The sequence below is a fragment of the Heterodontus francisci genome, chromosome 6 (assembly GCF_036365525.1).
Source record: "Heterodontus francisci isolate sHetFra1 chromosome 6, sHetFra1.hap1, whole genome shotgun sequence".
Classification (NCBI taxonomy): Eukaryota; Metazoa; Chordata; class Chondrichthyes; order Heterodontiformes; family Heterodontidae; genus Heterodontus; species Heterodontus francisci.
The window spans coordinates 4,593,545-4,618,918 of NC_090376.1; the positions used below are offsets into that span (position 1 = coordinate 4,593,545).

A 25,374-nucleotide genomic window follows, 5' to 3' on the forward strand; every position below is an offset into this window, starting at 1 on the left:
ACTCTGGGTGTCTCTATTCCAGATGTGTTCCTGTTGCTGTACTCTGTGTGTCTCTATTCCAGATGTGTTCCTGTTGCTGTACTCTGTCTGTCTCTATTCCAGATGTGTTCCTGTTGCTGCACTCTGTGTCTCTATTCCAGATGTGTTCCTGATGCTGTACTCTGTGTGTCTCTATTCCAGATGTGTTCCTGTTGCTGTACTCTGTGTGTCTCTATTCCAGATGTGTTCCTGATGCTGTACTCTATGTGTCTCTATTCCAGATGTGTTCCTGTTGCTGTACTCTACGTGTCTCTATTCCAGATGTGTTCCTGATGCTGTACTCTGTGTGTCTCTATTCCAGATGTGTTCCTGATGCTGTACTGTGTGTCTCTATTCCAGATGTGTTCCTGTTGCTGTACTCTGTGTGTCTCTATTCCATATGTGTTCCTGTTGCTGTACTCTGTGTCTCTATTGCTGATGTGTTCCTGTTGCTGTACTCTGTGTGTCTCTATTCCAGATGTGTTCCTGTTGCTGTACTCTGTGTGTCTCTATTCCAGATGTGTTCCTGTTGCTGTACTGTGTGTCTCTATTCCTGATGCTGTACTCTGTGTGTCTCTATTCCAGATGTGTTCCTGATGCTGTACTCTGTGTCTCTCTTCCAGATATGTTCCTGATGCTGTACTCTGTGTGTCTCTATTCCAGATGTGTTCCTGATGCTGTACTCTGTGTCTCTATTCCAGATGTGTTCCTATTGCTGCACTCGGTATCTCTATTCCAGATGTGTTCCTGATGCTGTACTCTATGTGTCTCTATTCCAGATGTGTTCCTGTTGCTGTACTCTGTGTCTCTATTGCTGATGTGTTCCTGTTGCTGTACTCTGTGCGTCTCTATTCCAGATGTGTTCCTGTTGCTGCTCTCTGTGTCTCTATTCCAGATGTGTTCCTGATGCTGTACTTTGTGTGTCTCTATTCCAGGTGTGTTCCTGATGCTGTACTTTGGGTGTCTCTATTCCAGATGTGTTCCTGTTGCTGTACTCTGTGTCTCTATTCCAGATGTGTTCCTGTTACTGTACTCTGTCTGTCTCTATTCCAGATGTGTTCCTGTTGCTGCACTCTGTGTCTCTATTCCAGATGTGTTCCTGTTGCTGTACTCTGTGTGTCTCTATTCCAGATGTGTTCCTGTTGCTGTACTCTGTGTGTCTCTATTCCAGATGTGTTCCTGTTGCTGTACTCTGTGTCTCTATTCCAGATGTGTTCCTGATACTGTACTCTGTGTGTCTCTATTGCTGATGTGTTCCTGTTGCTGTACTCTGTGTCTCTATTCCAGATGTGTTCCTGTTGCTGTACTCTGTGTGTCTCTATTCCAGATGTGTTCCTGTTGCTGTACTCTATGTGTCTCTATTGCAGATGTGTTCCTGATGCTGTACTCTGTGTGTCTCTATTCCAGATGTGTTCCTGTTGCTGTACTCTGTGTGTCTCTATTCCAGATGTGTTCATGTTGCTGTACTCTGTGTGTCTCTATTCCAGATGTGTTCCTGTTGCTGTACTCTGTGTGTCTCTATTGCTGATGTGTTCCTGTTGCTGTACTCTATGTGTCTCTATTCCAGATGTGTTCCTGTTGCTGTACTCTGCGTGTCTCTATTCCAGATGTGTTCCTGTTGCTGTACTCTATGTGTCTCTATTCCAGATGTGTTCCTGTTGCTGTACTCTATGTGTCTCTATTCCAGATGTGTTCCTGTTGCTGCACTCTGTATCTCTATTCCAGATGTGTTCCTGTTGCTGTACTCTATGTGTCTCTATTCCAGATGTGTTCCTGTTGCTGCACTCTGTATCTCTATTCCAGATGTGTTCCTGATGCTGTACTCTGTGTGTCTCTATTGCAGATGCGTTCCTGTTGCTGTACTCTGTGTCTCTATTGCTGATGTGTTCCTGTTGCTGTAATCTATGTGTCTCTATTCCAGATGTGTTCCTGTTGCTGTACTCTGTGTCTCTATTCCAGATGTGTTCCTGATGCTGTACTCTGTGTGTCTCTATTCCAGATGTGTTCCTGTTGCTGTACTCTGTGTGTCTCTATTCCAGATGTGTTCCTGATGCGGTGCTCTGTGTGTCTCTATTCCAGATGTGTTCCTGATGCTGTACTCTGGGTGTCTCTATTCCAGATGTGTTCCTGTTGCTGCACTCTGTGTCTCTATTCCAGATGTGTTCCTGATGCTGTACTCTGTGTGTCTCTATTCCAGATGTGTTCCTGTTGCTGCACTCTGTGTCTCTATTCCAGATGTGTTCCTGTTGCTGTACTCTGTGTGTCTCTATTCCAGATGTGTTCCTGTTGCTGCACTCTGTGTCTCTATTCCAGATGTGTTCCTGTTGCTGTACTCTGTGTGTTTCTATTCCAGATGTGTTACTGATGCTGTACTCTGTGTGTCTCTATTGCAGATGTGTTCCTGTTGCTGTACTCAGTGTGTCTCTATTCCAGATGTGTTCCTGATGCTGTACTCTGTGTGTCTCTATTCCAGATGTGTTCCTGTTGCTGTACTCTGTGTCTCTATTGCTGATGTGTTCCTGTTGCTGTGCTCTGTCTGTCTCTATTCCAGATGTGTTCCTGATGCTGTACTCTGTGTCTCTATTGCAGGTGTGTTCCTGATCCCCTATTGCATTATGATGCTGTTTACTGGTCTGCCACTTTTCCTGATGGAGCTCAGTCTAGGACAATATGGAGGAGCTGGGCCGATACGTGTGTGGAAATGCTGCCCCATGCTGAAAGGTTCTATATATTGTCATGTGCAAATCTTCATTCCCTGTGTTGCCTTCACTTGTACATTCCTTAACCCCTCTTCTCCTGAAGGTTCTCGCTCCTACTTATACAATTCCACAGGTCACAGGGCAGCCGTCTCGGTCACTGACAGGGTCATAGGGCATGGGCTCAAGGCCCATCCAGAGACTTGATATCTAATCCAGGCCAACACTCCAGGTGTTCTACTGAGGGAGCTCTGCACTGTTGGAGGGTCAGTACTGAGGGAGTGCTGCACTGTCAGAGGGTCAAGTGTGGAGTGAGCACTGCAGTGTCAGAGAGTCAGTACTGAGGGAGTGCTGCACTGTCGGAGGGTCAGTACTGAGGGAGTGCTGCACTGTTAGAGGGTCAGTACTGAGTGAGCGCTGCACTGTTGGAGGGTCAGTACTGAGGGAGTGCTGCACTGTTAGAGGGTCAGTACTGAGGGAGTGCTGCACTGTTGGAGTGTCAGTACTGAGGGAGTGCTGCACTGTTGGAGGGTCAGTACTGAGGGAGTGCTGCACTGTTAGAGGGTCAGTACTGAGGGAGTGCTGTACTGTTGGAGGGTCAGTACTGAGGGAGTGCTGCACTGTCAGAGGGTCAGTACTGAGGGAGTGCTGCACTGTTAGAGGTTCAGTACTGAGGGAGCGCTGCACTGTTGGAGGGTCAGTACTGAGGGAGTGCTGAACTGTTAGAGGGTCAGTACTGAGTGAGTGCTGCACTGTCGGAGGGTCAGTACTGAGTGAGCGCTGCACTGTTGGAGGGTCAGTACTGATATAGCTCTGCACTGTGTCATGGTCCTGTTGTTTTTATTTCGGGATTATGCGGTTTGCCTTTAAGGCTTGCAGAGGATCAGTATTGCTTTAAGAACCAGCAAGCCTCAGGAGTTATAGGACGGTGCTTCGTTGCCTTAGAAACAGCTATTTGAAGACTGCTATTCAAAAGGTGCATTCTCGTTTGCATGGGTTTGCAAGGGTGCATGGCTTGGCCATGTGAGCCGCATGGAAGATGGCAGGATCCCCAAGGACACATTGTACAGCGAGCTCGTCACTGGTATCAGACCCACCGGCCGTCCATGTCTCCGCTTTAAAGACGTCTGCAAACGCGACATGAAATCCTGTGACATTGACCACAAGTCGTGGGAGTCAGTTGCCAGCGATCGCCAGAGCTGGCGGACAGCCATAAAGGCGGGGCTAAAGTGTGGCGAGTCGAAGAGACTGCGCAGTTGGCAGGAAAAAAGACAGAAGCGCAAGGAGAGAGCCAACTGTGTAACAGCCCCGACAACCAATTTTATCTGTAGCACCTGTGGAAGAGTCTGTCACTCTAGAATTGGCCTTTATAGCCAAGCCAGGCGCTGCTCCACAAACCACTGACCACCTCCAGGCGCTTACCCATTGTCTCTCGAGACAAGGAGGCCAAAGAAGAAGAAGAAGAAGATTCTCGTTACTATAGATACAGCCACTGGGAATGAGTCTCATGCGATACATTTGTTAGAATTCAGTGTTTAAGAATTTAGATCTTCTAATTCAAGACTTAACTTGTTGGTTTAAAGACACCTGGTTTGGTTCGCCTCATTCGGGGGTACAATTTGGCTGGGTCTTTCTTTAATTTGGAAAGTTTTAAATGATATGTTAGCCAATCTGTGGAGTGACAGGATTGAATTAACAGTGCGTCGGTCCCACCATAAACAGAATCGAATATTTTGATTGGGGGCTTTGACTGGAGCGGTCAGTCGTAACAACTGTTGGAGTATCAGTACTGAGGGAGCCATGCACTGTTAGAGAGTCAGTACTGAGGGAGTGCTGCACTGTCAGAGGGTCGGTACAGAGGGAGTGCTGCACTGTCAGAGGGTCAGTACTGAGGGAGTGCTGCACTGTCAGAGGGTCAGTACAGAGGGAGCGCTGCACTATCGGAGGGTCAGTACTGAGGGAGTGCTGCACTTCGGAGGGGCAGTACTGAGGGAGCGCTGCCCTATCGGAAGGGTCAGTACTGAGGGAGTGCTGCACTGTCAGAGGGTCGGTACAGAGGGAGTGCTGCACTGTCAGAGGGTCAGTACTGAGGGAGCGCTGCACTGTCGGAGGGTCAGTACTGCGGGAGAACTGCACTGTCGGAAGGTCAGTACTGAGGGAGCGCTGCACTGTCAGAGGGTCAGTACTGAGGGAGCGCTGCACTGTCAGAGGGTCAGAACTGAGGGAATACTGCACTGTCGGAGGGGTAGTACTGAGGGAATGCTGCACTGTCAGAGGGTCAGTACTGAGGGATAGCTGCACTGTCAGAGGGTCAGTACTGCGGGAGAACTGCACTGTCGGAAGGTCAGTACTGAGGGAGCGCTGCACTGTCAGAGGGTCAGTACTGAGGGAGAACTGCACTGTCAGAGGGTCAGTACTGAGGGAGCGCTGCACTGTCGGAGGGTCAGTACTGCGGGAGAACTGCACTGTCGGAAGGTCAGTACTGAGGGAGCGCTGCACTGTCAGAGGGTCAGTACTGAGGGAGCGCTGCACTGTCAGAGGGTCAGAACTGAGGGAATACTGCACTGTCGGAGGGGTAGTACTGAGGGAATGCTGCACTGTCAGAGGGTCAGTACTGAGGGATAGCTGCACTGTCAGAGGGTCAGTACTGCGGGAGAACTGCACTGTCGGAAGGTCAGTACTGAGGGAGCGCTGCACTGTCAGAGGGTCAGTACTGAGGGAGAACTGCACTGTCAGAGGGTCAGTACTGAGGGAGCGCTGCACTGTCGGAGGGTCAGTACTGCGGGAGAACTGCACTGTCGGAAGGTCAGTACTGAGGGAGCGCTGCACTGTCAGAGGGTCAGTACTGAGGGAGCGCTGCACTGTCAGAGGGTCAGAACTGAGGGAATACTGCACTGTCGGAGGGGTAGTACTGAGGGAATGCTGCACTGTCAGAGGGTCAGTACTGAGGGATAGCTGCACTGTCAGAGGGTCGGTACAGAAGGAGTGCTGCACTGTCAGAGGGTCGGTACAGAGGGAGTGCTGCACTGTCAGAGGGTCAGTACTGAGGGAGCGCTGCACTGTCAGAGGGTCAGTACTGAGGGAGCGCTGCACTGTCAGAGGGTCAGTACTGAGGGAGTGCCGCACTGTCGGAGGGTCAGTACAGAGGGAGTGCTGTACTGTCAGGGGGTCAGTACTGAGGAAGTGCTGCACTTCGGAGGGGCAGTACTGAGGGAGCGCTGCACTGTTGGAGGGTCAGTACTGATATAGCTCTGCACTGTGTCATGGTCCTGTTGTTTTTATTTCGGGATTATGCGGTTTGCCTTTAAGGCTTGCAGAGGATCAGTATTGCTTTAAGAACCAGCAAGCCTCAGGAGTTATAGGACGGTGCTTCGTTGCCTTAGAAACAGCTATTTGAAGACTGCTATTCAAAAGGTGCATTCTCGTTTGCATGGGTTTGCAAGGGTGCATGGCTTGGCCATGTGAGCCGCATGGAAGATGGCAGGATCCCCAAGGACACATTGTACAGCGAGCTCGTCACTGGTATCAGACCCACCGGCCGTCCATGTCTCCGCTTTAAAGACGTCTGCAAACGCGACATGAAATCCTGTGACATTGACCACAAGTCGTGGGAGTCAGTTGCCAGCGATCGCCAGAGCTGGCGGACAGCCATAAAGGCGGGGCTAAAGTGTGGCGAGTCGAAGAGACTGCGCAGTTGGCAGGAAAAAAGACAGAAGCGCAAGGAGAGAGCCAACTGTGTAACAGCCGCGACAACCAATTTTATCTGTAGCACCTGTGGAAGAGTCTGTCACTCTAGAATTGGCCTTTATAGCCAAGCCAGGCGCTGCTCCACAAACCACTGACCACCTCCAGGCGCTTACCCATTGTCTCTCGAGACAAGGAGGCCAAAGAAGAAGAAGAAGAAGAAGATTCTCGTTACTATAGATACAGCCACTGGGAATGAGTCTCATGCGATACATTTGTTAGAATTCAGTGTTTAAGAATTTAGATCTTCTAATTCAAGACTTAACTTGTTGGTTTAAAGACACCTGGTTTGGTTCGCCTCATTCGGGGGTACAATTTGGCTGGGTCTTTCTTTAATTTGGAAAGTTTTAAATGATATGTTAGCCAATCTGTGGAGTGACAGGATTGAATTAACAGTGCGTCGGTCCCACCACAAACAGAATCGAATATTTTGATTGGGGGCTTTGACTGGAGCGGTCAGTCGTAACAACTGTTGGAGTATCAGTACTGAGGGAGCCATGCACTGTTAGAGAGTCAGTACTGAGGGAGTGCTGCACTGTCAGAGGGTCGGTACAGAGGGAGTGCTGCACTGTCAGAGGGTCAGTACTGAGGGAGTGCTGCACTGTCAGAGGGTCAGTACAGAGGGAGCGCTGCACTATCGGAGGGTCAGTACTGAGGGAGTGCTGCACTTCGGAGGGGCAGTACTGAGGGAGCGCTGCCCTATCGGAAGGGTCAGTACTGAGGGAGTGCTGCACTGTCAGAGGGTCGGTACAGAGGGAGTGCTGCACTGTCAGAGGGTCAGTACTGAGGGAGCGCTGCACTGTCGGAGGGTCAGTACTGCGGGAGAACTGCACTGTCGGAAGGTCAGTACTGAGGGAGCGCTGCACTGTCAGAGGGTCAGTACTGAGGGAGCGCTGCACTGTCAGAGGGTCAGAACTGAGGGAATACTGCACTGTCGGAGGGGTAGTACTGAGGGATAGCTGCACTGTCAGAGGGTCAGTACTGAGGGATAGCTGCACTGTCAGAGGGTCAGTACTGCGGGAGAACTGCACTGTCGGAAGGTCAGTACTGAGGGAGCGCTGCACTGTCAGAGGGTCAGTACTGAGGGAGAACTGCACTGTCAGAGGGTCAGTACTGAGGGAGCGCTGCACTGTCGGAGGGTCAGTACTGCGGGAGAACTGCACTGTCGGAAGGTCAGTACTGAGGGAGCGCTGCACTGTCAGAGGGTCAGTACTGAGGGAGTGCTGCACTGTCAGAGGGTCAGAACTGAGGGAATACTGCACTGTCGGAGGGGTAGTACTGAGGGAATGCTGCACTGTCAGAGGGTCAGTACTGAGGGATAGCTGCACTGTCAGAGGGTCGGTACAGAAGGAGTGCTGCACTGTCAGAGGGTCGGTACAGAGGGAGTGCTGCACTGTCAGAGGGTCAGTACTGAGGGAGCGCTGCACTGTCAGAGGGTCAGTACTGAGGGAGCGCTGCACTGTCAGAGGGTCAGTACTGAGGGAGTGCCGCACTGTCGGAGGGTCAGTACAGAGGGAGTGCTGCACTGTCAGGGGGTCAGTACTGAGGAAGTGCTGCACTTCGGAGGGTCAGTACTGAGGGAGCGCTGCACTGTCAGAGGGTCAGTACTGAGGGAGTGCCGCACTGTCGGAGGGTCAGTACAGAGGGAGTGCTGCACTGTCGGAAGGTCAGTACTGAGGGAGCGCTGCACTGTCAGAGGGTCAGTACTGAGGGAGCGCTGCACTGTCAGAGGGTCAGTACTGAGGGAGTGCCGCACTGTCGGAGGGTCAGTACAGAGGGAGTGCTGCACTGTCAGAGGGTCAGTACTGAGGAAGTGCTGCACTTCGGAGGGGCAGTACTGAGGGAGCGCTGCCCTATCGGAAAGGTCAGTACTGAGGGAGTGCTGCACTGTCAGAGGGTCAGTACTGAGGGAGTGCCGCACTGTCGGAGGGTCAGTCCAGAGGGAGTGCTGCACTGTCAGAGGGTCAGTACTGAGGGTGCGCTGCACTATTGGAGGGTCAGTACTGAGGGAGTGCCGCACTGTCAGAGGGTCAGTACTGAGGGAGTGCTGCACTGTCAGAGGGGCAGTACTGAGGGAGCGCTGCACTGTCAGAGGGTCAGTACTGAGGGAGTGCCGCACTGTCGGAGGGTCAGTACAGAGGGAGTGCTGCACTTCGGAGGGTCAGTACTGAGGAAGTGCTGCACTTCGGAGGGGCAGTACTGAGGGAGCGCTGCCCTATCGGAAAGGTCAGTACTGAGGGAGTGCTGCACTGTCGGAGGGTCAGTACAGAGGGAGTGCTGCACTGTCAGAGGGTCAGTACTGAGGGAGCGCTGCACTATTGGAGGGTCAGTACTGAGGGAGTGCCGCACTGTCAGAGGGTCAGTACTGAGGGAGTGCTGCACTGTCAGAGGGACAGTACTGAGGGAATGCTGTACTGTCGGAGGGTCAGTACTGAGGGAGTGCTGCACTGTCAGAGGGGCAGTACTGAGGGAATGCTGTACTGTCAGAGGGGCAGTACTGAGGGAATGCTGCACTGTCAGAGGGGCAGTACTGAGGGAGTGCTGCACTGTCAGAGGGGCAGTACTGAGGGAGTGCTGCACTGTCAGAGGGGCAGTACTGAGGGAATGCTGTACTGTCTGAGGGGCAGCACTGAGGGAATGCTGTACTGTCTGAGGGGCAGCACTGAGGGAATGCTGTACTCTCCAAAGGCCTTTCGGATCTGCCACTTATATAAACCTGCTGCCAGGTTATAGCTGGAGGCCATTCTGTTCCTCTAGCCTGTTCCACTATTCAGTTATATCGTGGCTAAGCTGCATTTTAACCCATTTACCCACCTTTGCTCCAAATCTTCGAAACCCTTGCCCAACAAAATGTTTTTAAAAATTTGTTCAGGGGATGTGGGCGTCGCGAGCTCGGCCAGCATTTATTGCCCATCCCTAATTGCCCTTAAGAAAGTGATGGTGAGCTGTCGTATGATTGCAATGTACAAAATTTTGAGGGGCCTGGATAGAGTGGAGGTTAGCGGTCTATTCACCTTAGCAGAGAGGTCAGTGACAGGGCATAGATTTCAAGTGATTGGTAGAAAAATTAGAGGGGAGATGAGGAAAATCCTTTTCACCCAGAGGGTGGTGATGGTCTGGAACACACTGCCTGAAAGGGTAGTTGAGGCATAGACCCTCAACTCATTCAAAAGGAGTTTGGATATTAACCTCAAGTGCCGTAATCTGCAGGGCTACGGACCAAATGCTGGAAGGTGGGATTAGAATAGGTGGATAGTTTTTCAGCCAGTACAGACATGATGGGCCAAGTGGCCTCTTTCTGTGCCTTAAACTTTCTATGGTTCTATGATTCTTGAACCGTTGCAGTCCATGTGGGGTAGGTATACCCACAGAGCTGTTAGGCAGGGAGTGCTAGGATTTTGACCCAGTGACCGTGAAGGAACGGTGATATAGTTCCAAGTCAGGTTGGTGTGTGGCTTGGAGGGGAACTTGCAGGCAGTGGTGTTCCCATACATCAGCTGCCCTTGTCCTTCTTATTGGTAGAGGTCGCGGGTTTGGAAGGTGCTGTCTAAGGAGCCTTGGTGCATTGCTGCAGTGCATCTTGTAGATGGTACACACTGCTGCCTCTGTGCGTCGGTGATGGAGGGAGTGAATGCTTGTAGATGGAGTGCCAGCCAAGCGGGCTACTTTGTCCTGGATGGTGTTGAGCTTCTTGAGTGTTGTTGGAGCTGCACCCATCCAGGCAAGTGGAGAGTATCCCATCACACTCCTGACTTGCGCCCTGTAGATGGTGGACAGGCATTGGGGAGTCAGGAGGTGAGTTACTCTAATCTATCGATCTCAGTCTTGGAAAATATCCAGAAATGCTGGAATCACTCAGCAGGTCTGGCAGCATCTGTGGAAAGAGAAGCAGAGTTAACGTTTCGGGACCCGAAACGTTAACTCTGCTTCTCTTTCCACAGATGCTGCCAGACCTGCTGAGTGATTCCAGCATTTCTTGTTTTTGTTTCAGATTTCCAGCATCCGCAGTATTTTACTTTTATTATATTGGAAAATATCCATTTACCTCCAGCATCCAGACCTTATTGAGGGAGAAAGTTATCTATCTCCGCTGGTTATCACTCTTAAACACCTGGACCCTAGAAAATATTGGATGTATTATGAACTGTGAGGAGGAGAATGAGAAACTGCAAGAAGAAATAGACAGGCTGGTGGCAGATCAAATTTATTGCAGAGAGGTGTGAAGAGATTCATTTTGATCGGAAGAACAAGGAGAGGCAATATTTAATAAAGGATACAATTCTAAAGGGGTGCAGGAGCAGAGGGGCCTGGAGGTATATATGCACAACTCATTGAAGTTTGCAGAGCAGGTTGATTTAGCCATTAATAAAGCATTTGGGATCCTGGACTTTATAAATAGGGACAGAGAGTACAAAACAAGTTAAGATAAACCTGTATAAAACACTGGGTCGGCCTCAACTGAAGTAATGTGTCCAGTTCCGTGCACTTCACTTTTGGAAGGATGTTAAGGCAATCGCGATAATGCAGAATAGATTCACGAGAATGATTCCAGGAATGAGGAACTTCAGTTACGAGGATAGATTGCAGAAGCTGGGCTTAGTCCCCTTGGAGAAGAGAAGATTAAGAGGAGATTTGATAGAGATGTTCAAAATCATAGGTCTGGACAGAGTAGATAGGGAGAAACTGTTCCCACTGGCACAGGCTCCGATACCAGAGGACACTGATTTATGGTAATTGGCAAAAGAAGCAACAGTGACATGAGGACATTTTTTTTTTGCACAGTGTGTGTTTAGGATCTGGAATGCACTGCCTGAGAGTGTGGTGGAGGCAGGTTCAGTGAGTGTTTAGGATCTGGAATGCACTGCCTGAGAGTGTGGTGGAGGCAGGTTCAGTGTGTGTTTAGGATCTGGAATGCACTGCCTGAGAGTGTGGTGGAGGCAGGTTCAGTGTGTGTTTAGGATCTGGAATGCACTGTCTGAGAGTGTGGTGGAGGCAGGTTCAGTGCGTGTTTAGGATCTGGAATGCACAGTCAGAAAGTGTGGTGGAGGCAGGTTCAGTGAGTATTTAGGATCTGGAATGCACTGTCTGAGAGTGTGGTGGAGGCAGGTTCAGTGAGTATTTAGGATCTGGAATGCACTGTCTGAGAGTGTGGTGGAGGCAGGTTAAGTGAGTGTTTAGGATCTGGAATGCACTGTCAGAGAGTGTGGTGGAGGCAGGTTCAGTGAGTATTTAGGATCTGGAATGCAGTGCCTGAGAGTGTGGTGGAGGCAGGTTCAGTGACTGTTTAGGATCTGGAATGCAGTGCCTGAGAGTGTGGTGGAGGCAGGTTCAGTGTGTGTTTAGGATCTGGAATGCACTGTCTGAGAGTGTGGTGGAGGCAGGTTCAGTGAGTGTTTAGGATCTGGAATGCACTGTCTGAGAGTGTGGTGGAGGCAGGTTCAGTGTGTGTTTAGGATCTGGAATGCAGTGCCTGAGAGTGTGGTGGAGGCAGGTTCAGTGTGTGTTTAGGATCTGGAATGCACTGTCTGAGAGTGTGGTGGAGGCAGGTTCAGTGAGTGTTTAGGATCTGGAATGCACTGTCTGAGAGTGTGGTGGAGGCAGGTTCAGTGTGTGTTTAGGATCTGGAATGCACTGTCTGAGAGTGTGGTGGAGGCAGGTTCAGTGAGTGTTTAGGATCTGGAATGCACTGCCTGAGAGTGTGGTGGAGGCAGGTTCAGTGAATGTTTAGGATCTGGAATGCACTGTCTGAGAGTGTGGTGGAGGCAGGTTCAGTGTGTGTTTAGGATCTGGAATGCACTGTCTGAGAGGGTGGTGGAGGCAGGCTCAGTGTGTGTTTAGGATCTGGAATGCACTGTCTGAGAGGGTGGTGGAGTCAGGTTCAGTGAGTGTTTAGGATCTGGAATGCACTGTCTGAGAGTGTGGTGGAGGCAGATTCAGTGAGTGTTTAGGATCTGGAATGCACTGTCTGAGAGGGTGGTGGAGGCAGGTTCAGTGAGTGTTTAGGATCTGGAATGCACTGTCTGAGAGTGTGGTGGAGGCAGATTCAGTGAGTGTTTAGGGTCTGGAATGCACTGTCTGAGAGTGTGGTGGAGGCAGGTTCAGTGAGTGTTTAGGATCCGGAATGCACTGCCTGAGAGTGTGGTAGAGGCAGGTTCAGTGAGTGTTTAAAGAACAAAGAACAAAGATAATTACAGCACAGGAACAGGCCCTTCGGCCCTCCAGGCCTGCGCCGATCCAGATCCTCTCTCTAAACATGTCGCCTATTTTCTAAGGTTCTGTATCTCTTTTCTTCCTGCCCATTCATGTATCTGTCTAGATACATCTTAAAAGACTCCATCGTGCCCGCATCTACCACCTCCGCTGGCAATGCGTTCCAGTTGCCCACCACCCTCTGCGTAAAGAACTTTCCACGCATATCCCCCCTAAACTTTTCCCCTTTCACTTTGAACTCGTGTCCTCTAGTAATTGAAACCCCCACTCTGGGAAAAAGCCTCTTGCTATCCACCCTGTCTATACCTCTCATGATTTTGTACACCTCAATCAGGTCCCCCCTCAACCTCCGTCTTTCTAATGAAAATAATCCTAATCTGCTCAACCTCTCTTCATAGCTAGCGCCTCCATACCAGGCAACATCCTGGTGAACCTCCTCTGCACCCTCTCCAAAGCATCCACATCCTTTTGGTAATGTGGCGACCAGAACTGTACGCAGTATTCCAAATGTGGCCGAACCAAAGTCCTATACAACTGTAACATGACCTGCCAACTCTTGTACTCAATGCCCCGTCCGATGAAGGAAAGCATGCCGTATGCCTTCTTGACCACTCTATTTAGCTGCGTTGCCACCTTCAGGGAACAGTGGACCTGAACACCCAAATCTTTCTGGACATCAATTTTCCCCAGGACTTTTCCATTTACTGTATAGTTCACTCTTGAATTGGATCTTCCAAAATGCCTCACCTCGCATTTGCCCTGATTGAACTCCATCTGCCATTTCTCTGCCCAACTCTCCAATCTATCTATATTCTGCTGTATTCTCTGACAGTCCCCTTCACTATCTGCTACTCCACCAATCTTAGTGTCGTCTGCAAACTTGCTAATCAGTCCACCTATACTTTCCTCCAAATCATTAATGTATATCACAAACAACAGTGGTCCCAGCACGGATCCCTGTGGAACACCACTGGTCACACGTCTCCATTTTGAGAAACTCCCTTCTACTGCTACTCTCTGTCTCCTGTTGCCCAGCCAGTTCTTTATCCATCTAGCTAGTACACCTTGGACCCCAAGCGCCTTCACTTTCTCCATCAGCCTGCCATGGGGAACCTTATCAAACGCCTTACTGAAGTCCATGTATATGACATCGACAGCCCTTCCCTCATCAATCAACTTTGTCACTTCCTCGAAGAATTCTATTTAGGATCTGGAATGCACTGCCTGAGAATGTGGTGGAGGCAGGTTCAGTGAGTGTTTAGGATCTGGAATGCACCGCCTGAGAGTGTGGTGGAGGCAGGTTCAGTGAGTGTTTAGGATCTGGAATGCACTGTCTGAGAGTGTGGTGGAGGCAGGTTCAGTGAGTGTTTTGGATCTGGAATGCACTGTCTGAGAGGGTGGTGGAGGCAGGTTCAGTGAGTGTTTAGGGTCTGGAATGCACTGTCTGAGAGTGTGGTGGAGGCAGGTTCAGTGAGTGTTTAGGGTCTGGAATGCACTGTCTGAGAGTATGGTGGAGGCAGGTTCAGTGAGTGTTTAGGATCTGGAATGCACTGTCTGAGAGTGTGGTGGAGGCAGGTTCAGTGAGTGTTTATGATCTGGAATGCACTGCCTGAGAGTGTGGTGGAGGCAGGTTCAGTGAGTGTTTAGGATCTGGAATGCACTGTCTGAGAGTGTGGTGGAGGCAGATTCAATCATGGCTTTCAGAAAGGAATTGGATAATTATCTGAAGAGGAAAAAATATGTAGAGCTACAGGGAAAAGGTGGGAGAGTGGGACTAGCTGAGTTGCTTTTGCAGAGTGTCAGCAAGGACACGATGGGCTGAATGGCCTCCTTCTGTGCTGAAACATTCAGTGATTCCACACTTTTAAATAGCCAATACCTGCAGGGTTGCAGATGGCAAGAGTATTTATTGACTATCACCAATTGCCCTGAGGGCATTAATCATGATGGTGCTACCTAGTAAAGCTTGATGTTAGTCTCCTTCCTGCCTTCCCAGGGATTGGAATCGGAATGCTTGTTGTTGCCTCTTTGGTCTCACTTTACTACAATGTGATTATCGCCTGGACATTCTTCTATCTCGGAAATTCCTTCCAGAACCCTCTGCCTTGGTCCTGTGAGGCTCCAGCAAACATTCACCTGTGTCAGGTAAGGAGAGCCCCCTGCCTATCGATCCCAGGAGGGTGGAGTATTCTGGATGTGAGGGACCGGAGGGGAAGTGGCGGGGAATGGAGAGAACTTCAGTCCTTAGAGACAGCCTTGTCACATCGCACAGTATTTCACACAAAGCCATGGCAGGAATGACTGCTTAACCTGTTTTTGATTGTTGAGGGAGAAATGTTACCTGGGATACCAGGAGAGCATCTCTTGTCTTTGAGCACTGCCGTGGGATCGCGAATAGCGACCAGACCTCATCCAAGAAACAGCACCTCCAGCAGTGCAGAACTGGACCAAGAGTCACAGTGTTGGACAGGGCGGAGGGTAACAGTATAGGAGTGGGTGGGGGTCACAATGTAGGAGAGAGTGGGGGTCACAATGTAGGAGAGAGTGGGGGTCACAATGTAGGAGAGGGTGGGGATCACAGTGTAGGAGAGGGTGGCAGTCACAGTGTAGGAGAGGGTGGGGGTCACAGTGCAGAACAGGGCGGAGGGTCACAGTGCAGGACAGGACGGAGGGTCACAGTGCAGGAGAGGGTGGGGGTCACAATGTCGGAGAGGGTGGGGGCTCACAGTGTTGGAGAGGGCGGAGGGTGACAGTATAGGAGAGAGTGGGGGTCACAGTGTAGGAGAGAGTGGGGGTCACAATGTAGGAGAGGGTGGGGATCACAGTGTAGGAGAGGGTGGCAGTCACAGTGTAGGAGAGGGTGGGGGTCACAGTGCAGAACAGGGCGGAGGGTCACAGTGCAGGACAGGACGGAGGGTCACAGTGCAGGAGAGGGTGGGGGTCACAATGTCGGAGAGGGTGGGGGCTCACAGTGTTGGAGAGGGCGGAGGGTGACAGTGTAGGAGAGGGCGGAGGGTGACAGTGTAGGAGAGGGCAGAGGGTGACAGTGTAGGAGAGGGCTGAGGGTGACAGTGTAGGAGAGGGCTGAGGGTGACAGTGTAGGAGAGGGCGGAGGGTGACAGTGTAGGAGAGGGCGGAGGGTGACAGTGTAGGAGAGGGCTGAGGGTGACAGTGTAGGAGAGGGCGGAGGGTGACAGTGTAGGAGAGGGCGGAGGGTGACAGTGTAGGAGAGGGCGGAGGGTGACAGTGTAGGAGAGAGCAGTGTCTGTGTCTGAATTCAGGGTAACAGTCAATTTACCCTTTAACCCCTTATTCTCAAGTTCTGAAATGATTCGAAGTGATAACCTTTATTGAGGCAGTGGTTATAATTTATTTAGTATAAGGAAGGCTTGACACATACTAATGTCTAAGCAGTAATATCAAAGCATAACAGTATGACCAATACACCCGGAGTGAACAGGGCAATCTCCGTGCTACTGCTCCCCTGGCCATGCCCCAGGAACCATCATGTCAGTCAATGCTACCTGGAATACCTCTGCAATTTCTGTGCTCGGGGAATCCCTTATACCTTACACAAAAAAGCCTTTGGAGACCAATTTAACCCAATCATTGCCTCACTATTATTTGAATGGCCCAGTTACGAAAGATGCCATTTACCCATCTGCCTGCCCAAGCCAGGTCAGAGTTTCAGGATCTCTGACCTCCCACACTCAGACTCCTATCAGCTCGAAAACATTCCAGTGGCAAGCTTGACTGAAGTAAGTAAAATATGGTGACCATGGTATTCAGTCACTTTGTCTCGGCTGTACCCACATCAGGGTCTCTGAGATTCTGCTAAGATCTTTATCTTTTAGTTCTGACGCTGCAGCTTATCTGTTTTCATGTTCTGCTAGATTTCTGAAGTTTACCTTTTTACCATTTGACCAATGAGGGCCCAAATTCCTATCAAGTTGCCTCTCAGTCACTTTTACCCAGGGCCTTTTACAAGTAGGAATAAAAAAATGTCAGAATAATAATGAAATTAAAGAGGTTTACAGTCAGTCACAGTATCTAAGTTAGTTTTCATTAATTAATTAATTAACAAGACAACCCATGTAGGAATTTCCCAGGATTCTTACAGCTGCAAAGAGTAAGAGTGATGGGATCAGTGATGCTAAACTTGGGATGTAAAATGAGGCTAATCCTCCATCGCCGCTGGGTCAAATTTCTGAACTCCCCACCAACCAGCACTGCGAGAGCACCTTAAGCTCAGTCTGCTGACTATAACTGCTCTCTCTCTCTCTCATTCACTGCAGAATTTAACTGCCAACCAAACTCATCAGAGTGCCAGCGAAGTCTTCTGGAAGTAAGTTGTGTTTTTCCTTCTCTATTGCTCTAGTTTTATTACTAATAGTGTTACTGTCACTTAATTAAATGGAAAGGCTTGCACATTACAGAACCTTGTCACATCTCATAAGCATCTCATAGAATTACATTGAATCATCAGCACAGAATCAATGAATTCGGGGCCACAGGTCTATGCAAGTGTTTATGCTCCATGTGAGCCCAATTAGCATGAGCACAGGATGTTGAAGCAGCGATCATTGTACATGACGTTGATTTTGTGGTTCCCTGTAAACACTATGATTCTTTGTCAGTGTCACACTCTGCTGTGCTAGAAGCCATGGCTGAAGAATCTGATGCAGTGGTTTCCTTGTTTTGCAGTGAGCGCACCCTAGGACTATCGAGGAGCTCAGGCCTACATGATCCAGGCGCTGTCCGCTGGGAGCTGGCGATTTGCCTTCTGGCCGCCTGGGTCATTATCTTCTTGTGCTGCCTGAAAGGGATCCGCAGCTCAGGCAAGGTGAGCTGATCAGAGCAATCTATTTCCTGGAGTGAGCAGCAATGATAGAGCATAAAATAAACAGCAGAGAAGAAAAGACAACGTGGCCCATCAACATCCCTCGAGTATCCTCACCCTCCCTACACCCATCCCTCGAGTATCCTCACCCTCCCTACACCCATCCCTCGAGTATCCTCACTCTCGCTACACCCATCCCTCGAGTATCCTCACTCTCGCTACACCCATCCCTCGAGTATCCTCACTCTCGCTACACCCATCCCTCGAGTATCCTCACTCTCGCTACACCCATCCCTCGTGAATCCTCACTCTCCCATCAATGCCCATCCCTCGAGTATCCTCACCCTCCCTACACCCATCCCTCGAGTATTTAGAATTTAGAACATTACAGCGCAGTACAGGCCCTTCGGCCCTCGATGTTGCGCCGACCTGTGAAACCATCTGACCTACACTATTCCATTTTCATCCATGTGTCTATCCAATGTCCACTTAAATGCCCTTAAAGTTGGCGAATCTACTACTGCTGCAGGCAGGGCGTTCCACGCCCTTACTACTCTCTGAGTAAAGAAACTACCTCTCACATCTGTCCGATATCTATCACCCCTCAACTTGAAGCTATGTCCCCTCGTGTTTGCCATCACCATCCGAGGAAAAAGACGCTCACTATCCACCCTATCTAACCCTCTGATCATCTTATATGTCTCTATTAAGTCACCTCTCCTCCTCCTTCTCTCCAACGAAAACAACCTCAAGTCCCTCAGCCTTTCCTCGTAAGACCTTCCCTCCATACCAGGCAACATCCTAGTAAATCTCCGCTGCACCCTTTCCATAGCTTCCACATCCTTCCTATAATGCGGTGACCAGAACTGCACGCAATACTCCAGGTGCGGTCTCACCAGAGTTTTGTACAGCTGCAGCATGACCTCGTGGCTCCGAAACTCGACCCCCCTACTAATAAAAGCTAACACACCATATGCCTTCTTAACAGCCCTATTAACCTGGTTAGCAACCTTCAGGGATTTATGCACCTGGACACCAAGATCTCTCTGTTCATCTACAGTACCAAGAATCCTCCCATTAGCCCAGTACTCTGCATTCCTGTTACTCCTTCCAAAGTGAATCACCTCACACTTTTCCGCATTAAACTCCATTTGCCATCTCTCAGCCCAGCTCTGCAGCCTATCTATGTCTCTCTGTACCCGACAACATCCTTCGGCACTATCCACCGACCTTAGTGTCATCTGCAAATTTACTAACCCACCCTTCTACACCCTCTTCCAGGTCATTTATAAAAATGACAAACAGCAGTGGCCCCAAAACAGATCCTTGCGGTACACCACTAGTAACTAAACTCCAGGATGAACATTTGCCATCAACCACCACCCTCTGTCTTCTTTCAGCTAGCCAATTTCTGATCCAAAGCTCTAAATCACCTTCAACCCCATACTTGCGTATTTTCTGCAATAGCCTACCGTGGGGAACCTTATCAAACGCCTTACTGAAATCCATATACACCACATCCACTGCTTTACCCTCATCCACCTGTTTGGTCACCTTCTCGAAAAACTCAATAAGGTTTGTGAGGCACGACCTACCCGTCACAAAACCGTGCTGACTATCTCTAATGTACTTATTCTTTTCAAGATGATTATAACTCCTGTCTCTTATAACCTTTTCCAACATTTTACCCACAACCGAAGTAAGGCTCACAGGTCTATAATTACCAGGGCTGTCTCTACTCCCCTTCTTGAACAAGGGGACAACATTTGCAATCCTCCAGTATTCCGGCACTATTCCTGTCGACAATGACGACATAAAGATCAAGGACAAAGGCTCTGCAATCTCCTGCCTAGCTTCCCAGAGAATCCTAGGATAAATCCCATCTGGCCCAGGGGACTTATCTATTTTCACACTTTCCAAAATTGCTAACACCTCCTCCTTGTGAACCTCAATCCCATCTAGCCTCGTAGCCTGAATCTCAGTATTCTCAACAACATTTTCTTTCTCTACTGTAAATACTGACGCAAAATATTCATTTAACACTTCCCATATCTCCTCTGATTCCACACACAACTTCCCACTACTATCCTTGATTGGCCCTAATCTAACTCTAGTCATTCTTTTATTCCTGATATACCTATAGAAAGCCTTAGGGTTTTCCCTGATCCGATCCACCAATGACTTCTCGTGTCCTCTCCTTGCTCTTCTTAGCTCTCCCTTTAGATCCTTCCTGGCTAGCTTGTAACTCTCAAGCGCCCTAACTGAGCCTTCACGTCTCATCCTAACATAAGCCTTCTTCTTCCTCTTGACAAGCGCTTCAACTTCTTTAGTAAACCACGGCTCCCTCGCACGACAACTTCCTCCCTGCCTCACAGGTACATACTTATCAAGGACACGCAGTAGCTGCTCCTTGAATAAGCTCCACATTTCGATTGTTCCCATCCCCTGCAGTTTCCTTCCCCATCCTACGCATCCTAAATCTTGCCTAATCGCATCATAATTTCCTTTCCCTCAGTTATAATTCTTGCCCTGCGGTATATACCTGTCCCTGCCCATCGCTAAGGTAAACCTAACCGAATTGTGATCACTATCACCAAAGTGCTCACCTACATCTAAATCTAACACCTGGCCGGGTTCATTTCCCAGTACCAAATCCAATGTGGCATCGCCCCTAGTTGGCCTGTCTACATACTGTGTCAGAAAACCCTCCTGCACACACTGGACAAAAACTGACCCATCTAAAGTACTCGAACTATAGTATTTCCAGTCGATATTTGGAAAGTTAAAGTCCCCCATAACCACTACCCTGTTACTCTCGCTCCTGTCGAGAATCATCTTCGCTATCCTTTCCTCTACATCTCTGGAACTATTCGGAGGTCTATAAAAGACTCCCAACAGGGTAACCTCACCTCTCCTGTTTCTAGCCTCAGCCCATACTACCTCAGTAGCCGAGTCCTCAAACGACCTTTCTGTCGCTGTAATACTCTCCTTGATTAACAATGCCACACCCCCCCCTCTTTTACCATCTTCTCTGTTCTTACTGAAACATCTAAATCCCGGAATCTGCAACATCCATTCCTGCCCCTGCTCTACCCATGTCTCCGAAATGGCCACTACATCGAGATCCCAGGTACCAACCCATGCTGCAAGCTCACCCACCTTATTCCGGATGCTCCTGGCGTTGAAATAGACACACTTTAAACCAGGTTCTTGCTTGCCAATGCCCTCTTGCGTCCTTGTAACCACTCTCCCATCAATGCCCATCCTTCGAGTATCGTCACTCTCGCTACACCCATCCCTCGAGTATCCTCACTCTCCCTACACCCATCCCTCGAGTATCCTCACTCTCCCTACGCCCATCCTTCGAGTATCCTCACTCTCCCTACGCCCATCCTTCGAGTATCCTCACTCTCCCTACACCCATCCCTCCAGTATCCTCACTCTCCCTACGCCCATCCCTCCAGTATCCTCACTCTCCCTACACCCATCCTTCGAGTATCCTCACTCTCCCTACACCCATCCCTCGAGTATCCTCACTCTCGCTACACCCATCCCTCGAGTATCCTCACTCTCCCTACACCCATCCCTCGAGTATCCTCACTCTCGCTACACCCATCCCTCGAGTATCCTCACCCTCCCTACACCCATCCCTCGTGAATCCTCACTCTCCCATCAATGCCCATCCCTCGAGTATCCTCACTCTCCCTACACCCATCCCTCGAGTATCCTCACTCTCGCTACACCATCCCTCGAGTATCCTCACCCTCCCTACACCCATCCCTCGAGTATCCTCACTCACGCTACACTCATCCCTTGAGTATCCTCACTCTCCCTACAACCATCCCTCGAGTATCCTCATTCTCCCTACACCCATCCCTCGTGAATCCTCACTCTCCCATCAATGCCCATCCCTTGAGTATCCTCACTCACGCTACACCCATCCCTTGAGTATCCTCACTCTCCCTACACCCATCCCTCGTGAATCCTCACTCTCCCATCAATGCCCATCCCTCCAGCATCCTCACTCTCCCTACACCCTTCCCTCTGGTAGCCTCACTCTCCCTATGCCCATCCCTCCAGTAGCCTCACTCTCCCTCCACCCATCTCTGTAGTATCCTCACTCTCCCTACGCCCTTCCCTCTAGTATCCTCACTCTCCCTGCGCCCATCCCTCTAGTAGCCTCACTCTCCCTATGCCCATCCCTTGAGTATCCTCACTCTCCCTACGCCCATCCCTCTAGTATCCTCACTCTCCCTACGCCCATCCCTCCAGTATCCTCACTCTCCCTACGCCCATCCCTCCAGTATCCTCACTCTCCCTACGCCCCTCCCTCTGGTATCCTCACTCTCCCTACGCCCCTCCCTCTGGTATCCTCACTCTCCCTACACACATCCCTCTGCTATCCTCACTCTCCCTATGCCCATCCCTCCAGTATCCTCACTCTCCCTACGCCCATCCCTCCAGTATCCTCACTCTCCCTACGCCCATCCCTCGAATATCCTCACTCCCCCACGCCCATCCCTTCAGTATCCTCACTCTCCCTACGCCCCTCCCTCTGGTGCTCCCAGGCCTTGTCACAGCAGCCAGCTACTGTTTTGGAGCAGTCTATGTCTATGCTAATCTCCAAACCCCACACTCTACTGCACCAATAAGAGTGTAAATTTGGTGCTGCAGGATCAGACTGACTCAGAATTGGATTAAGGTTGTCCCAAAGAGATTCCACACAGACCTCTCACAGCTGGCAGACAGATAAGCCGTTCATTCCATCAGCCTGGGCCAGCTTGAACCCTGCTCCAGATGTGAAAAGCTCACTCCACCACTTGATCTGTTTTGTGGAAAGAATCGGCCAGATTCCCTTAAAGACTTTCCTCACCATGACAATGGATGTTTGACTTTCCGATGTTGGTTTGTCCTGACGTCCTCCCATCTCTTTGTGTGTTTCAGATTGTTTACATTACTGCGACATTCCCCTACCTGGTCCTGATTGTGCTGATTATCCGTGGTGCCACGCTCAAAGGCTCCTTAGAGGGGGTAAAATTCTACCTCAGCACCAACTGGAAACGTCTGGGTAGCGCTCAGGTACAAAACAAATCACAAATTCCCTTCCCCCTCCCCCGTCAGCATTCCGGAGGGATCGTTTCCTCCGCGACACCCTGGTCCACTCCTCCATTGCCCCCGACACCTCGTCCCCTTTCCACGGCACCTTTCCATGCAATCACAGGAGGTATATTACCTGCCCTTTTACCTCCTCCGTCCTCACCATCCAAGGCCTCAAACACTCCTTCCAGGTGAAGCAGTGATTTTCCTGTACTGCTTTCAACTTAGTATACTGTATTTACTGCTCACAATGCGGTTCCTCTACATTGAGGAGACCAAATGCAGATTGGAAGACCGCTTAGTGGAACACCTCCGCTCAGTCCCAAAAGCATGACCCCAAGCTTCCGGTTGCTTGCCATTTCAATTTCCCTATTATGCCCACATTTCTGTCCTTGCTCAGCTGCAGTATTCCAATAAATATCAATGCAAGCTCGAGGAGCAGCACCTAATTTTCTGATTAGGCACTCTACAGCCTTGTGAACTCAACATTGAGTTTAACAATTTGAGAGCATGACTGACCTTTTTAAAATATTTTTCTATTTTCTTTATTTTTTTTAACCATATGCCTGTTTTTTCACAGGGACAGAGTTGTTCTTTACTTTGCCATTAACACTCTCTCTGGACTAATGCTTTGTCTTTTACAACCACTAAACACTCTCTTTGCCTTTGTCCCATGACATCTTTGTGATTTAATCTCTCCTGCCCTCTGCCTGATCACACGCCTTCCCTTTTGTTCTCTTCTCCACCAACCCCACCCCCCCCTTTCACTTGCTTAAAACCCAATACTTTTCTGACCTTTGCCAGTTCTGATGAAAGGTCACTGACCTGAACCGTTAATTCTGTTTCTCTCTCCACAGATGTTGCCAGTCCTGCTGGGTATTTCCAGCACTTTCTGTTTTTATTCACACCCTCTCTCTGTTACAGTCGAGGTGCCTCGCACTCCTCCTCAGACTCTTTCTTTACCAGGTCCTGAAGACTCTGGAAATCTCTCCTTCCCTCTGCCTGCCCTTTCTCCTGAAACCTACTGGCTTTTAAAACCTAATTTTGGGGCCACCATCTCACGGCTTCCTGCTTTACCTTGTCTTCACTCCTACTTTTTCATAATCCTACAATTAGAGCTGGGTGAGAGACGAGGAGCTGTGATGCACCAAAGAGATTTGGGAATGCAAATACTTCAATCATTGGAAGATACTGCACAGTACAAAGAATAAGTCAAAGGCCAATGGAATGCTGGCCTTTCTCTCAATGGGGCTGGGCTACAAAGGGGAGGATGTTATACCTCAGTTATGTCTTCTTTTCTTCTTTGGCCTCCTTATCTTGAGAGACAATGGCTACGCGCCTGGAGGTGGTCAGTGGTTTGTGAAGCAGCGCCTGGAGTGGCTATAAAGGCCAATTCTAGAGTGACAGACTCTTCCACAGGTGCTGCAGAGAAATTTGTTTGTCGGGGCTGTTGCACAGTTGGCTCTCCCCTTGCGCCTCTGTCTTTTTTCCTGCCAACTACTAAGTCTCTTCGACTCGCCACATTTTAGCCCCGTCTTTATGGCTGCCCGCCAGCTCTGGCGAACGCTGGCAACTGACTCCCATGACTTGTGATCAATGTCACAGGATTTCATGTCGCGTTTGCAGACTTCTTTAAAGCGGAGACATGGACGGCCGGTGGGTCTGATACCAGTGGCGAGCTCGCTGTACAATGTGTCTTTGGGGATCCTGCCATCTTCCATGTAACTCACATGGCCAAGCCATCTAAAGCGCCGCTGGCTCAGTAGGGTGTATAAGCTGGGGATGTTGGCCGCCTCGAGGACTTCTGTGTTGGAGATACGGTCCTGCCACCTGATGCCAAGTATTCTCCGGAGGCAACGAAGATGGAACGAATTGAGACGTCGCTCTTGGCTGACATACGTTGTCCAGGCCTCGCTGCCATAGAGCAAGGTACTGAGGACGCAGGCCTGATACACTCAGACTTTTGTGTTCCGTGTCAGTGCGCCATTTTCCCACACTCTCTTGGCCAGTCTGGACATAGCAGTGGAAGCCTTTCCCATGCGCTTGTTGATTTCTGCATCTAGAGACAGGTTACTGGTGATAGTTGAGCCTAGGTAGGTGAACTCTTGAACCACTTCCAGAGCGTGGTCGCCAATATTGATGGATGGAGCATTTCTGACGTCCTGCCCCATGATGTTCATTTTCTTGAGGCTGATGGTTAGGCCAAATTCATTGCAGGCAGCCGCAAACCTGTCAATGAGACTCTGCAGGTACTCTTCAGTGTGAGATGTTAAAGCAGCATCGTCAGCAAAGAGGAGTTCCCTGATGAGGACTTTCCGTACTTTGGACTTCGCTCTTAGACGGGCAAGGTTGTTATGTAAAGCTCTGATTAGACCCCATCTGGGGTAACTGTGTTCAGGGCACTGCACCTCAAGAAGGGATCGATTGGCCTTGCACCAGGGGTGCAGTGTAGATTCACCAGAATGATACCAGGGATAAAAGGGTTAAATTATGAGGACAGGTTGCATAGAGTCATAATGCCACAGAAGGAGATCATTTGGCTCATCAAGTCCATGTTGACTCTCTGCAGTGCAATCCAATCAGTCCCATTCCCCTACTCTATTATAATATATATAATATAGATTTTTTAAAAAGCAGTGGTCCCAGCACTGACCCTTGGGGAACACCACTATCTACCCTCAAGTTTATTTCCACAAGTGACATGCAATTTCCTTTTGAAGTCATTGTCTCCTCTTCCACCACCCTCATAGGCAACGAGTTCCAGCTCAT

At 49.8% G+C, this 25,374-nt stretch overlaps 1 protein-coding gene across 1 annotated transcript in view; it reads left to right on the top strand.

Annotated features, from left to right (window-relative positions):
* slc6a7 (solute carrier family 6 member 7) overlaps window positions 1-25,374 on the top strand; it is a 107,373-nt gene that overhangs the window by 35,654 nt on the left and 46,345 nt on the right. The window contains exons 3-7 of the mRNA XM_068032762.1: window positions 2,608-2,739; window positions 14,665-14,813; window positions 16,964-17,013; window positions 17,373-17,511; window positions 22,453-22,587. Of these exons, the coding sequence (XP_067888863.1) occupies window positions 2,608-2,739; window positions 14,665-14,813; window positions 16,964-17,013; window positions 17,373-17,511; window positions 22,453-22,587 (605 nt within the window). The remainder of the gene's footprint in view (window positions 1-2,607; window positions 2,740-14,664; window positions 14,814-16,963; window positions 17,014-17,372; window positions 17,512-22,452; window positions 22,588-25,374) is intronic.